A 16,563-nucleotide genomic window follows, 5' to 3' on the forward strand; every position below is an offset into this window, starting at 1 on the left:
AACAGCCTTGCCTGAGGAGCTGTATCTTTCTTTGGCCCAGGGAAGTTTGAGTTTGATTTGTCTGAATTACTGACATTAGAAAATCACCTGCTGGTCTTTGCAGTGTTGTGAAGCCCTTAGCCAGCAGCAGTGGGAAGGACTCACCCAGTCAATGGCTCTTTGAGAAAACTTTTTGAAAGAGGGGAAGCCCAGTCATGGGTTTAGCAGGTGACTCGCAAGAAGTTATCTCTGGCTAGTACGCCTCCATTGTAAAATTTCTGAGGCTGGCAGAAGCTAAAAACATCCATGGTTTTTCAGCATGGGTCCAGAAAATACGTAACTGCTTTCTTGTGACTCAGAGTAGAAGCAAATGCAGTGTTTCAGAGGGAAGCTGACCCTCTGCAGAGCCACCTCTGCTGTTTGTGTACCTGCTCCCAGGAATGGGAGTGCAGCGGTGGCAACTTCTGGAGCCCAGAAGGGCTTTATAGCTCCAGCACTGGCTCCGCGTGAGCCCTTTCCCTCCATCCCCAAGGCCAACGAAGCCGTGCACTATGTACAGTGCATGAACACAGATGTGGGTTGAGTCTCTTGCTGCTGGCCTGGAGAGCATGGTGTCAGCAGAGCTCAGGGACCTTGAGGATGTGTCCAGGATGTGACCTGGATGAAGCTGCCTCCATGTGCTCATGCCCTGCCTGAGCTAATCTCTGTAATTGTTCTTTGGGAGCCAGGGCAGACCCAGCAGTGGTGGAACAAAGGAGAGTTAATAAATACAAATGAGTCCACTGGGTGGACTCTAAAATTTACCACTAGAAAATTTATCACCAGAAATAAGGGGACAGCTGTATTATTAGAGGTTTTCAGCCACACAGATTACCTCAGTGTCCCCTACCCACCGCAGGTGCAGATAATGGGATGCCTCCCCTAGAATAAATAATCGCTTCTACCTGAAATCAAGGACAGATGCCTGAACTATGGTTCAGCAAGTTATTTTATCCCAAGGCCCTGCACATCCTTAATCTATGACACATCTAAATACACTGAAAGGTTGGTTATTAGTAGGCAGGGAGTGTTAAGGAAAAGATGCAGTGTTAATTAGAGATACCTGTGCTAAGTGTACAAGTGGTGCAGGCTGAGATTGTGCTGAGGACCAGGGCAGTTAGCACAAGCTTCTGTGCATCCCTCTTGACAAACCCCACTTCTGAGTGCCTCCTAATTCTGCAAAATGGGCATTTAAATTCCCTGCCAGGTCAGCCATTCATCACAAGCACATTTAGACTTAATTACTGATTAATTTTCCCTAGATAACATAGATATATTTTTTTCTCAGTGTGTGAAATCTAGAAGAACTTTCTGAGAACCAACCACAAATGAGTTCACTGTAATTGGTGTTCTCTCACTTAGGTGAGAAGTAACAGTTCATCAACTCTTAATTAGCTTGGACTTTTTCGAGAACAGTTTCCAATTTTTTGGCAGGAAGATATACATCTTGTTTCTCCTGTAGCAATACAAAGTTATTTTACCTTGAATTGACATATCGGGCTGCATTTGTTGGTGTTTTCTTCCTCCTGAGGGTGAGTGCCAAGGCATGTCGAACCTGGATTGCTGAGCAATTTATTCAGTTAGTGTCGCTTGGCACCCAGAAAAGAACACTGATTATACAAGAAAGCAAGTTTGAGCTCAGTTTAATTAAATTGTGAATGGGTAGCTAGCAGTACTTGGAGCGATGTGTTAAGATATGGAGCAGCTTTTAGATATCTCATCAGCATCAGAGAAAATTTGTGGTTTGTGTCTGTAGTAGGTGAATGCCATTTCTCTTCATTGTACAGGTAGGAAGGCTGTGGCAAGACAAAAATGAAGCCGCCTCAGATCGGTTGGACCCTAAAAAGTGTCCTGCCAGGACAAATCCTCTGCCTGGCAGTTACCTATTTGGCTTGTGAGCCCGTGCAGGAGATGCTGCAGGGGAAGGTGCCCTTGCAGCAGGAGCGGTGATGCTGCAGCAGGATCAGCCCCAGGCCAGCTCACCGCTGGGCCAGCGCGGGCTGGGAGCTCAGCGCTGCGGCAGCCTGACGTGGGCCGGCCCCGCTGCGATCTCCTTAGCACAGGCTCCCGTACGGCGCTAGGGCAGGAGAGGAATGCTGGATGAGAAGCTCCCAAATAGCAAGTCATCGTCTTGCAGCCTCTCACCTGTTAGTGGAGTAGCCAAAATTCCCTGGAAGTGGGTGCACACAACTGCTGTGCTGGGGATGGAGCCATGGCTGTCAGAGGGGATACTTGAGCGCTTTGCAGCAGCAGAGCGGAATCAGGGTTACCGGGATGGCTGCTTCATATGTACCAGTAACACTTGCCAAGTTTTAATTACATACTATACAATTATGCAGTGTAGATGAGGCCTTTTGGAAAAAGGAAAGCTCTCACCTGTGTTAGCACCCTGCAGTTGATAGTGATAATTTTGTCATGAGAAAAAATTGCCTTGTGCTGCTGTCTTTGGGACTGGCGATGGCTGAACTGTTCGAGCAGGAGGAGATATAGACCCAAAGGAGTCACTTGAGCTGGGATGAGAGGCCCCAGGCTTTGCAGAAAGCTTGTCCTACCTTGAGAGAGAGCTTTGGCAGCTGGGGCAGGGGAGTAGGAGTTGGGACCTGGGGAGGGGGCAGGGGTCGAATCGCCCTTTGTCTTGAGATTCCACAGGAGAGGCTTTGATAAGCTGTGTAAGGAGAGCATGTGCTGCAGGCGTCTCTTTTCATTCAGCTGAGGTCCTTTAGCAAAGTACTTGTTGATGGGATCAGCATATTACTTTATTCATATTAGGAATCCCCCATTACAAGGTAATTTTACAGGAAGCTCAGGTGCCCTGACAGCCCGCTGGCAGCACACTTACACTGGCATCTGTAGGAAGAAATATGGTTGTAATAGGGAAGATGTAGAAACATGTACAGATCAGTCATTTGAGAGATGAAGGGATCCCAGTACAAATGTTCGGAGATACAAACTGCCAACCAGGTCAGGTTGAATAAGAATAAATTTCTTTCAAAAGTACACTTGAAAACCACAGTTTTTATTCAACATTTTAGATAACATTTTTGTATTTTCTGCATTAGTGATTAAAGCAAACTTTTGCTAAGACCTCGTTTACTTACAATCTTTTAAAACAACTTAAATAAAATTTTAAACTATTAAGCAGTACATGATTGTGGCTGGAGGAAGCCGGACTGTTAATGCTCAGTATCGGTTTGTGAAAATACCACAGAAAGTTTCAGTGTTAGCAGCCTGTTGTGCAGAGGCAGAGGGTATTTCCACTTGTTCGATGGGCTTGTTGAGTTTTAGCTTCATTCAAATCTGAGAAGCCAATGCGAGACTATTAATGTAGGAAAGCGTGTATGGCCCTTCCAGTCTCTGGAAGGCCCATGGCTTTACTAGTTCTAAAATTTTAGAGGTCTTTAATTGTAGTCAGTGCCGTTCCCTCAAAAAATACTTTATTTAATAAAGCTTTGTATGCATTTTTCAGAAGCTTTTATTTCTTTTTTTTTTATATGACTAGCACAGTGACATTAATTTATATACCTAAATACATGCTGTTTGATTTTAATTGAATAAGTTTCACTTCAACTAGTGCTTATCATACATCACCAAAAAAAATAATAGTAATTTAGATTTAAAGAAGTGTAATGATGTTTGCTTCAAAAAGGCCCTAAAAAGTACAAATGTAATTGAAATGAAAATGATTATTTGAATCATTGTTCCTCTCACTGACTTAAGTGATGATTAAAGTTGCTTATGTAAATCAATAAACTGAATCAGGCTGGTCCTGCTATAACTTCCCTCCTGTGCAGAGAGCCTGAAGGTAGCTGGCAGTCAAAAGGATGGCAGTACCTAAAGATGTTGTTAAGGGAGGAGTGAAATCTGTTGTCTTTACCCTGCTGTATGTAGCAAGGGTCACGTTTCTACGACCACTGGACATAGGGTGTAACACCATTTAGCTGTTTATAGCTAAACAAAAGTAGGATGCAGATCCAAATAAGCAAATGGGATGAGAACCTTGAACGTGATAATGTTGGCCTCAGTTCAGAAACACTTGGGTACAACCCTGTCTTTAAATGCTTTGGAAGATGTGCCTGTTCATGTCACAGCACTTGGTACTCTGGCACAGGCTTTACAGGCATCATCACTGGTGGCAGCCCTGCTCCATCCCACCAGGACTTTGGAAATAACATGTCAGGAAATAAGCGGTGAGGCAGGAAAGAAAGGCAGCTCAACCAGGTTGCAGAGATCTCTCTAAAGGCAACTTCAAATTGTGCGGAGGATTGTGGTGGTTTTGGGTCTGTGGAGACAACAGCTAGTCAGAGTAAAGCCACGTCCTCTTCAAGTAAATATGCGGCCCCAAAGAAGAGCTCATGCCTGCAGGGACCTTGTCTTAGACCACTGCGCTTTGTGCTTCAGACATGTATGTTGTACTGGAGTCCTGCTGGCTTCCCCGGATTATCTGTGCCTCGGCTGGGAATAGCAGCCTTCCGAGAATAAAGGAAATTGGGGGGGAGTTCTGTTTTAAAACTGAATAAGTCTTCTTCAGAAGAGCCCTTGCTTCTGTGTGATGGTAAGTGCAGGCAGTGCTGCAGGAATTCCAACCTTTCATGTGATGAAATGGAAAACTTCAGGTTATCTTCTGGATGAACTCTTTAACTTGCTTCGTACTGGTGTGGATGCTGATATTGATACACTAGTCTGACTCCAACAGCAGTCATTACAGGATAGACCTCCACTGCCTAAGCAGCATCCAGGTATCCTTGTGTGTTTACAACTTTTTCTAGTGATGTTTAACAAGTGTCAGCTTCTGTGCCAGAAGCAGCTGGCTCTTATTTCAGGGTTGTCTCGTAAGGTGTTGACTGACAATTGTAGCAAGTTACAGTTATACATAAGGAATGACAGTTTATGTGTTGTGTAGAGAAAACCTATGAGTAACACTGCGGCACCTTATGCACTCAGAGAAAAGCCTCGATTTTGGTTGTAGGTGAGGCTGCCAGAAGAGTTGGAGAGGGCCAGGCCATGGTTCTCTGGCAGTGGCACTGAGGGGTTCCTCCTTCAATCTTCTCAGCTAAGGCTCAAGATTGAGAGTGTGGGTAAGGTCGGTTGGAGGAAAAGGTCTTCTAGGGCCCTTCTGTTTTCTCAGGGCATTTGGCTGTGCTGCCAGACAGCATAGCCCATTGCGTTCCTGCTTGTCCAACTGATGCATCACCATCTCCTTTTTCTTCTCTCTTCAGGTTATTTCCAGGATTTGTTGAACAAGTCAGAAAAGGCCCTTTATGATGCTTTTCCAAGCATGTATGGAGAATTGTACACTCAAAATGTGAAGGTCTTCAAGGACTTGTACAGCGAGCTACGCCGCTATTACCGGGGCTCCAACATCAACTTGGAAGAGGTCCTCAATGAGTTCTGGACACGCTTGCTGGAGCGGCTCTTCAAGCTGATGAATCCCCAATACCATATCACAGATGAGTACCTGGACTGCATGGTGAAACACGCAGAGCAGCACAAACCCTTTGGGGAAGTTCCCAGGGACCTGAAGGTGAAGGCAACCCGAGCCTTCATCGCGGCACGCTCCTACGCGCAGGGCTTTCTAGTGGGCAGCGACGTGGTCAAAAAGGTGTCTCAGGTATGTTGGGGTTCTTCCTTTTCCTCTATCCTCAGATTGGTAGGAGCCAGTCAACTACTGCTGCTGGGGACAGGGAGGTTTATTTCCCCTTATGTTTTCATTACAAAGTGAGCAGGTATTTTTCAGGTTTAGAAAACAAACTGCTTGAGGGTCACCCATCAGTGGAAGGGAGCAGCAGGCCTGGACTCCTACAGGCACTGATAGCACAGAAGTGAGGTATAACTCACCGCAAATCCGTCTTTACCTCATTTTAACCTGTGCAGCAGAGTGCCAAGGAGATGTCAGTCACAGCAGCTGTAAAGCCGTTCTATTGCTTGCCTAGATTCCTCACGCTTCCCCAACAGGGAAATGGCATGCCTCTAAATCACACTGCCTTATTTTCCTCCTTGATGGCGATATGATGTAGGGTATGCAGAGCTGACTCGCCACGAGTGTGCTGGGAATACACACAGAGAGATGCGTTTCAGCCGACGGTGATGGGATTGCTGTGTCTGTTTATGGAGCTGCATATATTGGTACAGCTTGTGTGTACAGAGAGGGCGAGTTTGTAAAGTGCATTGGGATCTTCAGGGATGAAAGGTGTTATATAAATGTAAATTAACATGACTGAATCCAGGGTTTCAGGAGGAAGGAAATTGTATTCTTCACTGCAGAAGCAGCCTTTCTGAGGCAGAAGGCAGCAATTGTCCTGAAACAAGATATTTAGGCTTTTCACACAGGTAGCAAGGACAAAAACCTATACTAAAAAAAATTATTTGCGTACAGCATGTGGAGATGGCAATCAGCAGGTGTGAGAATCAGGGTGTGATTAAACTGTGAATGTAAAAATACGGAATCGCAATTAATTTCCTCGGAAGGTGATGCGTGGTAATGTGTAGCAGAGGACAGTACTATTTGATGCAGCAAATCCAGACTTTGATCTCAGGAAGAAACATTAATGTGGTAATGGTGACAAATGCTTTAATTTATCAATGTGGGACTATAAAACTGTTCAGCTACCCAAAAGCCTTTGTACATGTCGTTAACATCACACTCTTCTGACAAGACAGATAAAAGAAGAGAATGATGTAATTTCAGGGGGACCAAAGTAAAATATTCTTCATAAATCCTCTGAATGGCAAAGATTTCCAGCTTGATGTGCTTGATTCTGCCTGTAGCCTAGTTTGGTGGGTAAAGCAGGCTGGCAGGGCAACTTCAGTCATAGTATCAGCAGAAGGGGAGGATCTGGGACACGGACATGCAGTATATTTTCCCCCCACCTTCACAGAGGCTTCTGACCCATTGGATTTTGACTCTGGTCACCGCTTTCTGAATTCACCTCCTTATCTTGGCATTGCTTATCAAATGGGATGTGGGATACATGACCAGTCACAGAGACTCCTCTTCCCTCTGCGCCCCCCAACCCATTCCTCCAGGATGGAGGGTCTTCCAGGAGGGTCTCAACCATTCCTCTCTCACAAGATCCCTCCCTGGGGTTGCAGTTAACCTGGCGTGTTGCTTTTGTAGCACAGCATGAACTGTGTCAGGAAACCTCAGCAAATCCTCCCTGAGAGGTGATTTTGTAACAAAGGCCAAAACTCGCCCATTTCCCTTGTCTTCAGGAATGGGTTTAGTACTTTGGGCAAGAGTTGGTGAGAATGCTGAGTTGGGAAATCCATTTTATGGATTCCCCGGTAGCCCTCATCTGTGCCTAAAACAAAAGGCCTGGTTTACCCCCTTTGCTTTACGAGATGTGGATTTACACTATGGCCAAACAGATGTGAAGTGCTGAACTCGATCCACAACTGGTGCTTTGGTTTCAGTCATTTTTCATGTTGCTTTATACTTATGATGTTAGGAGAAAGTGTATGAGACTTTTATTAAGATCAGAAACTGGAATTCGACTTCTCTGTCAGCTGTTAGCAGCAGTCTTTAAAAATAACTCTTTGAGCTGAAATTCCGTACAGAGCAGCGGTGTTTTGGTCAGGAAGTTTGAGAAAGCTTGTTTAAAATGGACACAGAAATAAATTACTTCGCTTTGGGCTTCTGAAAAATTAGATTACTTCGTTTTTATTTATTTGCAAATCCCAGGAAAGCTACTGATTTCTATTAGGACCCTCCTGGTTTTGGCTTCTCAGACACTTCCAGTTCAGTGTTTGTCTCCTGCGTCCTATTGCTATTTCAGGTCCTTGTGCAGAGTCTGCATTACTGGGCGTCTAGAGAAAGACTGGTGCTGTTTCCCAGATTTTCTGTCTGACTTAAAACGGGGAAGAGCCTGACCTGACTAAACTACAGGAGGGGATTTTGTGAGATTTTTTTAATTCCTGCTGCCTCTCCGCTGTGCCCAAGGGGTGTTTTATCCCCAGCCTCCATCTCCTGACCTCATAGGAAGCCATCACCTTGGGGTAGCCCTTGGCCTGTGGCTGGTGGCCGTGCAGGGGCAGGAACGGGAGCGGTGTGCTGGGAGCAGGCGCTCTCAGCTGGGGATAAATAGTTTGAGGGCAGCTGGGGAGAAAATGGCAAAAGCATTTTTCATCTTTACTGCTGTCCTAGCTTTTAAGGCAAGCCAACCTGACAAACTGCAGGCTCTGACGCCAAGATCTAAAGCTGTTAATGCCACGGTTTGTGCCACCAACCTGGCCCCGCACTGACAGCTGTGGAGGTGCTGCCATCTGCACAGTGGCTGTGGGAGGGGGCCCGGGGGTGCCGGGGCACACACGTGGCCGCTGCAGCTCATGGCAGCCCTGGGCAGAGCAGCAGCGTCAGGGATCCATGTGCAGGTCGGCACCCTGCCCTGGTCCAGGGTTAGGGGGGACTGATGTGCCACGCGTGGGTGGGGGTGTCGGGGCAGCCGCTCGCCGTTCACATTCAGGTTCTGCATTTCTGTAGGTATTGTTTCAGCACAAATTTCAGGTTTTCATTTAAGTTGCACAATGCCGAGCATGGTTTTCATCGTCTGCGTGAGGTAGCAGCTGCCAAAACAGCAGCAGCCACAAAATCCCTAGTGAAGGGCACATGGAGAAGGGGCTCCCCCAGGGATGCACACCTTGTGCTGCGTGCCAGGGCAGGAGAGAAGAAATATCCCAGTTTTGTTTAGGATCCTTTTCTTTGGTTATGAGATTGGCAGCTACCCAAAAATAGTATTTGCTGCAGCTCCAGGCTTCATGTGCACAGGTGAAGGCCTCGGGCTGGGAGATTCACTGCCTGCCAGGCACTTATTGCTCAGAGATCCACACTTGGGGCAAGCAATTGCCACGTTCAGCAACGAGAGCGAGAATGTGCTCCTGTGAAATCAATGGTGCAGGTGAATCGTAATACAGGGGTGGGGGAAGCAAAACTGAGAGGTAGAAAAGGCAAGGGCTGAGAGTTAACCCCTTATATAACAAGAGTGAAAAATCCTCAGAGAGATGCAGCATAGTAAACAGGAATGTCCTGGCTGGCTTTGTTATTTATTACTCATATTATGATACTGCTCAGGCGTCTAAGTCTTAGGTCAGGACCATTGCACAAAGCGCTGTGGGGGGAGGTAGCAGAGGTGATCCTGCCGGCCCCCGGGCACCCAGAAAGGGCAGCGGGACTGTGCTGTGCCCGTGCTGCACCGGCGAGCGGCCAGGAGAGCTGCCCCGTGCACGTCAGAAGATGTCCAGAGTCCTCAAATTCCCCTCAGAGACTTGACAAACTGTGAATCTTGGGTGAGAGCACAGAAGAAGTAAAGAAATAATGTTCTGTTTCCAAAGGCAGGGAGAGGAGGTGTTTTAAAACTCATTTTGCTCATCAGTCAGAAAGTGAGTTATTAGGACAGTCTTTCCTTTGCTGGATCTTTGTTGCTTCTTACTCTTGAATTTTAAGTTTCCCCACGGTAATGGGGATTGATGTGAAGCAACACCAGCTATGAAAGCAAGAAACACTTATTTAAATAATCAAATTTAATAGTTGTTTGCATTTCCTTTTCTCAGTAAATGTTCTTAAGGCTGATTCTCATTTGAGTTTGAAACAAAATATGATGATTTCTTTTACTGATTATAAGCTTTTTCACTAAATCCTATATTCCATTTTACCAATGAAGGTCGTTTATCAATACATTTTAATTTAAGCAGTACTGTGCCTCACAATACATTTCAGCCTTATTTTATGTTAGTATAAGGTAAATGGCAGCTTTCCTATTTGCCACGTGAATAATTTTTAAACACATGGTGGGTCAAGCTGCATTTGGATGGGAACTGAATTCCAATTAAAAAGGCCCAAAAATAGAGGTTTTATAAATGTTTTTAATAGTTAAGTGAATGTGCTCGACACATATGGAAAATAATGTTTATCTAAACATGCTTTACATTTCCAGCAAGTCAATAACATAACAAAGACAGTAGGGTCACTCCTGGTCCTCATGTCCTTTAAGACTGCAGCCGTTTCTCATACCCTGCTTTTTTCCATAGCTTGGAAGGACATAGTTGACTTCTGTCTTTCAGCTTCCAGTTGCTTTTTGGGTAAAGTAGGCATAAAATTGATCTGACTGAGGTGAAGAATATAACCTTTTTCACACAGTTAGGAAACCACTGTGCTAAAACAGCTCGAGTGCAGTGACCTCCTGTCCCACGTGCTCAGTGACACATCTCCATCGTTTTAGTGACTTATCTTTATTCAGAGCATCAGCAGCTAGTACATACAATTGTAAATAACATTTTATTTCATTTAAAGATTTCACTTTTGTAATAAAATTAAGCATTTATCTGAATTGGCCTCTTGATCCTGAAAAGACAATATTAGTGTTTGTAAATAGATGTTATGAGAATATTGTTCCATGGCACTGGCGAGTGGCAATATCCTTATATCACCATGTTTATTTCTTTTTCGCTGGATGTTATCCCACCTCTCGCTTTGGAGCTGTTCAGTTTTTTCACGCAGAGGTGTGTGTTCTTGTGTTATGATGATGGCTCGACGGCGGGATGCCGTTGTGCAGAGATTAGCTCTGCCCTGAGGAGCCATAAGGTGCCACAGTAAATTATCTCTCCATCTGGGAGAAGCTCTCATCTGGGAGATAGATGTAGCATTTTCCTTCAGGGAGATCATCTGTTTGCTTGCATGGGATTTATTAAGCCTCCCACCTTCAGACGGCAGCTACCTGTACTTATAGAGAGCTCTGCTTGGTAATATACTGTTCATCCAGGAGTTCAGCCTTGGGTCTGGCCTCCCCTTTAAAAAAATGAGGGGGGGTAATGTGAGACAGTGTCCTGCAGGATCTCTGTGTGGGACACAGGCAGTGGGGAGCAGCATGTTCCAAGGGTGCTGGTGTCACTGTCAGGGATGGAGATGGGATGCAGCTCACCACAGCCAGGTACAAACAGCAACTTCTGGAGTGTGCTGGGTTTTTTCGGGTTTTTTACCTACTGTCATTGCAAACCACTGATGGGGCTTTCTGAAAACAAGCTGGTTGGTGCCTGTGCTAAAAGTTTGTGCTGCTGACAACCCAGCAGCAATTCATGGGGTGGAAAATGCTGCAGGCACCCTTTGCAGGTCTGCCTGTATTCAGGAGGAGGACTGAAGTCCCAGGAGTTGAGAAGCCTGTGGTACTTCAGACACCCCTGCCTGTGAACATCATCTTGGACTACAGGTTGAAATAAGCTCTCACACCTTCAGGGACTAGTTCCTGCAGCAGGTCCTGCAGGCACAGAGGGCTGGGATGTGCCCTTCCTTGCCGAGGTCAGTCTTGTTGCCTCTGCTGAAGCATCTCATATTTTCTTGGCGAGCTGTCCCTGGGCAGTTTGTATGTGGGATTACATGGTTTAAAACGTTTTAGATCTAAGTCCCAGTCATCTCCATTCCCTCTGCAAACCCAGAAGCTGAATATCCCTTTCCCTGAGCTTATTGTGCTCCCTGAGCCCACCATCAGCTGCCTTTGCGCTTTAAACAACTTGGTACAGCAGCTCCTGCAGCCCACTGCTCTTTTCCAGAACCACTGCATGTAAAGCTAGGGAGAGAATTTTGCAATAATGTCAGAATTTGTTTGGACAGATTCAAATCAAGCTGGATGGGGAGCATGCAGTCTTGAACACATCCTTAGGTATTTCACATATTACTTTCCAGTATTTCTATCCATTGTTATGTTTAAATCACAGCCCTTCGGGGATAAAAACCCATAGGTGTTCTGAATATAATAGAAATAATGCAGGCAAGCAGATATATGTCTCCCATATTTATCTGGTGGTTAAAAGTCAATTGAATCTAGTTTTCAAAGGATTGAAAATTGTACCAGCTGGAAATAACTGCATCAGATGAGCAGAGCAGGGAGTGTGTTGAATAGACAGGTGGTGACTTGCAGTATTTTCCTCCGGAGGGAGGGGGGGCATGACAACAGTCTGTGTATCCACATGAATCTAACTCATTTTAATATCTGAAGGCAGTTAGGCACTAGACAGGAATCCAAGCGCACAGGTCCTGCCCTCAGGTCTGGTGTCCCTCGCAGGCTGTACTGCCTTCTGGAGCCATCGTCACTGGCTGTGGAGGGAGACAGGGCCAACTCTGCTCCCTGTCCCACTGTCTCAGTTTGGCTGGATTACCTTATTCTTCATTTTTTTAATGTTGTTTTTGTTTTTTTTTTCTGAGTCTTCAAAATGGCCGTTTGGCTGCTGGGCTGGCGGGGATGGACCCAGGCAGTCTGTCTGGCCTCAGGCTTAACAGCGGCTCCAGTGCGCTGGAGCACGAAGTACACGGACTTGGCGTCAGCCTCCATTCCTGTGCTGAGCTGAACACAACGAGGTGAAAGCAGGAGGGTCACAAACTGCGGGGTGGTCTGTGCCCTCCCCCTGCCACCAAACCCCAGCACAGCCACCACCCGGCACGCTGCGCCTGCACCCGCTCGCCTTCCGATCCCTGACAGGGGTTTGGAAATGTGCTTGATGTAGTTTGAATGATGGGCTTGGTGAGGCTTAAAACTCGCTGTGCTCCAAGGACTCGTGGCTGTGCATTTGTGGAAGGAAGATGCAAAATAATGACTGAAGTGATTATACAATTCATTAGACTTTGAAAGAATCATATTTCTGTCAGCCCTGCAGCTGTTTCTTTTAGAGTTTTATTCTGAAAGATTGGAAAGCTTGGTTCATTTAGCACACGTCAAGGTGCTAATTACATCAGGGCTGGCATAAACATGCACAAGGCAGCTGCTGACCATGTGGCAGAGAGAGCGGGGTCTGCTCCCCGCGCCGGTGGAGGGCCGGGAGCACCTGCAGCTCCCACTCCTTGCACCGGGGAAACTGGGCATTGACGGCCCAGTGCAAGGAGCAGCCGTGGCCCCGATTTCCAGATTGCACATGTGGAGGTGCAAAGAACAACACAGACGTGCTTTTTTTGGTCGTAGTATTTGAGAGTCCTTCTGTAGGGAGATTGTAAAAACGAAATGTTTCCCAACATGAAACGGCTATGTTGCAGATATCCCTGATCACAGAGCTGGCCAGCTCCCCAGCGAAACACGAACCTGTCATCCCGGTGCTGGTCTTGTTATAAAAGAGAGGGCAAGGCTGGTTTTGTGAGCCTGTTCCTGTGTGGCCGCTTGTCCCGCAGGCAGCTCAGCAGCACTCCCCACCACCAGCCCGGCAGGATCTGCTCCCCTGCTTGGCCCATTTTTGTAGCTGCTGTTCTTCATACTGACAACTTTATCGCAACTGTACAATTTCGGCTGAGAGATTTGGGGTAATTGGAGTGGCTCTGAACGCCCATCCGCATTTCCCAGCGCACGCAGCCTGATCTGTGAATTGAAGCGCTGACCTGTTTTCTCTTAAATACTACCCCAGAATGGGTGTTCCACAGCTGGCGGGAAAAACTTCCCTTACTTCTGTCACCTGCCTTTAAAATATGCATGAGAAGGTAAGCAAGGGTGCTACAGATGCCTCTGCTGCAGCTGCCTGTGTAGCTGTGTTCAGCCCCCAAACCTGTGGAGTTCTCCAGCTATAGATGCTTTCTGCCTCTAGGTGCCCAGCACACGTGCGTGCTTCTAGAAAGCTGCCTGCTCTCTGCTGGCTTTAAAGCATCCATTGCTTTGGAAGACTGTTACCTCCTGTCACTGGGTTTAGCTGGTGCTTCTGGAGGTTAGGATGGCCATTCAGACACTAAGTCCTTCTACCTGGAAAAACATACCTGAGAGTTAGTGCAGGCACATTTTGACATATATCTGACATGTCTGGAGGTATTTTGTGTTCACCCCAACCGTCCCCGCATCACACCAAAACGGCAGCCAGGTGCTACAGGTCCCCGTGCCCACCTTGGGTCTGCACTGCTCCTTGGAGGCCAGAGCCAGGAGAGCAGCCACGCAGCAGGGACGCGGTCCAGCTTGGTGAACGCCAACACCACACCATAGAGAGCTCCCTGCAGGCCACCCTCATACAAAATGTTTAGAGGGGGCAGAGGCCACAGAACACCACTTCCACCGACAGTGTTAGGAACTAGCTCAGGATTCTCGCTCCATCAGGCGACCTGCCCATGTCGCCATGACAAGCCAGCGGGGTTGACAGCACTTCCAGCAGCCTGTATTTTTCACCCAGGCCTCTTTCTCCATCCCCAAATCTCTCGCCTCTACCTAACCCTGCTTCCCCTGGGAAGCAAGGCACAGATGGCTCACAGCAGCCTGGGGGTGAATGTGCAAGGGGAGAGGGGGGCAGGAAAAATACCATCAAGAGCTCAGCTTATTTTATTGGTTCTAAATGCCTTTCAGATGTACTTAAAGGCCCCTGAAGGCCGAGGAGTCCCATCACATTGCAGCTAGGCTGCAGGTTCTCATTTGCTTTTAAGCCAGTCTTCAAAAGGAGAAAGGATTTGGGGTTGGGTTGTTGTTGGTTTGTTGTTTTTTTTTTTTTTTTCCCGTTTTTTCGCTTTTCCTTGTTTGAAGCCAGCACTTCAAAAACAGCATCTGCAGCTTGGCTGCAGGTTCTGGGTGCCAAAGGAGCTGGCTCCCTCCCGCTGGGCGCAGGAGGAGCCCTGCCGCCGGCTGCGGCAGGAGCAGAGCCCGCGCAGCCGGCCGGAGCCAGGCGTGCTGTGCCCGAGAGCCGGCAGCACAGCCCGACCCCACGCCGTGCTGCTGTGGTCGCAGCTCAGTACTGCCACTGGTAAAACAATTTTCCAGATGCCTGTGGCTTACTAAAGCTCAGCCTTTCTCCAAGGCTCAGGAAGCTGGGCGGGGCAGGGAGGATCATTGCTCGATCAAAAAGACCCTGCAACTCCTGGCCGTGACAACTCCCGGAGCTTGGCCCAGCACTAGTGCCTCTGCGGTCGCCTTTCCCCTGGGCCTTCCTCTCTGCATCCCACACTTTGTTCTTTGGCCTTTCCAGCCACCTTTTCAGGGAATAATTGACTTGGATAAAGAAATGCTTTTTGGAATGAGGAGGGTGTAGCGGCTTTTAGCTGAAAGAGAGCGTTTGTGAAAACTCACTAACGTATAAGACTCACATCATCACTTCCATGGTCCTTTCTGTTCCCTGATGTTACTGAGGGTATTTCAGAGGCTCTTGAATACTTTCCAAGCATTAAGCATTGGGTAGTGGCAGTAAACGCATCTCTTCTTTGCACCTCTCTGTTCTTCTGCCAGATGAGATCCTGGTTCGGAAGGGTAGAAGACCTCCCACTATTGTAGATTCAGAGAGGTCCGAGGTCAGGCCAGGAGGAATTGCACCCCTCTTTTGCATCCCTTGTGACTTGCACCCAACCTTACACTGAAAAGAGGTCTACAAATCAGTGGGTGTTGTTTGGAAGATCAGCATAGAATGTGGGTAGGTGCTTTACTAGGAGAAAGAACAGATAATGATGGGGCTGAGAGAGAAGCGTCCCATGACTCTATAAAACGTTTTTGTTATCTGTGAGCATGTATACCTGTGCAAGATGGGTAACTTGGTTTGAGCATGAAAATCACAAGTTTGACGTGTTCTTTAAAGGCACACAGGAAGGACAAGAAGGCTTTTTCCTGTCTTCTGGAAAAATCTAGACCATTTTGACCAGGGCGCTGTCCTGCTGCTGTGTGTCCTACAGAGACTAAAGCCCTGGCCGTCCCGAGAACTGTCTGCACTCAGGTGTCCTCAGTCCCTTGAGTGTCTGTGCAGGGGTGTCTCACCTGCTTGAGCTGAATACTTTCCCCTCCTACAAGTAGTTTCACCTCCCTGTGTCTTTGCTTCAGAAAGTTTATAACTGTTGTGAAGTTATGTTTCAGGTAATATGAAGGATGACTTAGCTCTCCTCAAATGTGTCTCAATGCAAGGAGACAGAGCTGGTGATGGCTTGTTGTCCCTGAGCCTCTTGTGTTTCTGTGATTCTCTGCTTGGAAAGCATATTAATAAAATACATGGCAGGATGGTTTTTTTGTTAGAAGCCTTTCACACTGAATGTTTTCTAAATTGCCTGGGGGGTGGCAGAGAACCCAGCTAGCGAGTAATCCCCCAGCCCATCCTCTCAGCAAATTGCTTGCGAAAGTCATTAATTTTACTGTAATTGATTTAAACATAGCTCAGGAGGAGGAAAAATAAGGGAAACCAATGCCACTCCGGATGCTGAGAATAATGTGTTCTCAGTTTTCTGTCATACTGCCTCTGCACACAACCGTTCTCTACTGGCTGCTGCACAAACGCCGGTGCCGAACAGTCGCACGGTGAGGCCCAGCTCAGCACCCGCGATGGGCGGCTGTGCCGTGAGCTGTGCAACCCTGAGAGCACGCTCCAGCTCCGCCCGAGACATGATACGAGAGCGCGTGCAAGGATCTTTGGCTCTGGTAGAGTTCTTTCCTCCAACAATTCACATCTGGTCGGGTGGCTCCACCAACAAAGCACGGGCACATCAGGCTTTGGAAGGTGGCCATGGAAAAGCGCAGCGCTCGGCTCCTGCTGCAAGCCGCAGTTGCAGGGTAATACCTGATGACAACCTCCTTGAAATGTCAGTGCTCACGGCGGAGCAAGGCTTTTTATGAGGCAGCCACCTGTTCCTGTTGC

At 47.3% G+C, this 16,563-nt stretch overlaps 1 protein-coding gene across 1 annotated transcript in view; it reads left to right on the forward strand.

The window, feature by feature from the left end:
* GPC1 (glypican 1) overlaps positions 1 to 16,563 on the forward strand; it is a 215,873-nt gene that overhangs the window by 178,331 nt on the left and 20,979 nt on the right. The window contains exon 3 of the mRNA XM_033001616.2: positions 5,235 to 5,626. Within this exon, the coding sequence (XP_032857507.2) occupies positions 5,235 to 5,626 (392 nt within the window). The remainder of the gene's footprint in view (positions 1 to 5,234; positions 5,627 to 16,563) is intronic.

This window comes from Tyto alba, unplaced genomic scaffold (assembly GCF_018691265.1).
Source record: "Tyto alba isolate M040663 unplaced genomic scaffold, T.alba_DEE_v4.0 Super-Scaffold_10, whole genome shotgun sequence".
NCBI classification, from domain to species: Eukaryota; Metazoa; Chordata; class Aves; order Strigiformes; family Tytonidae; genus Tyto; species Tyto alba.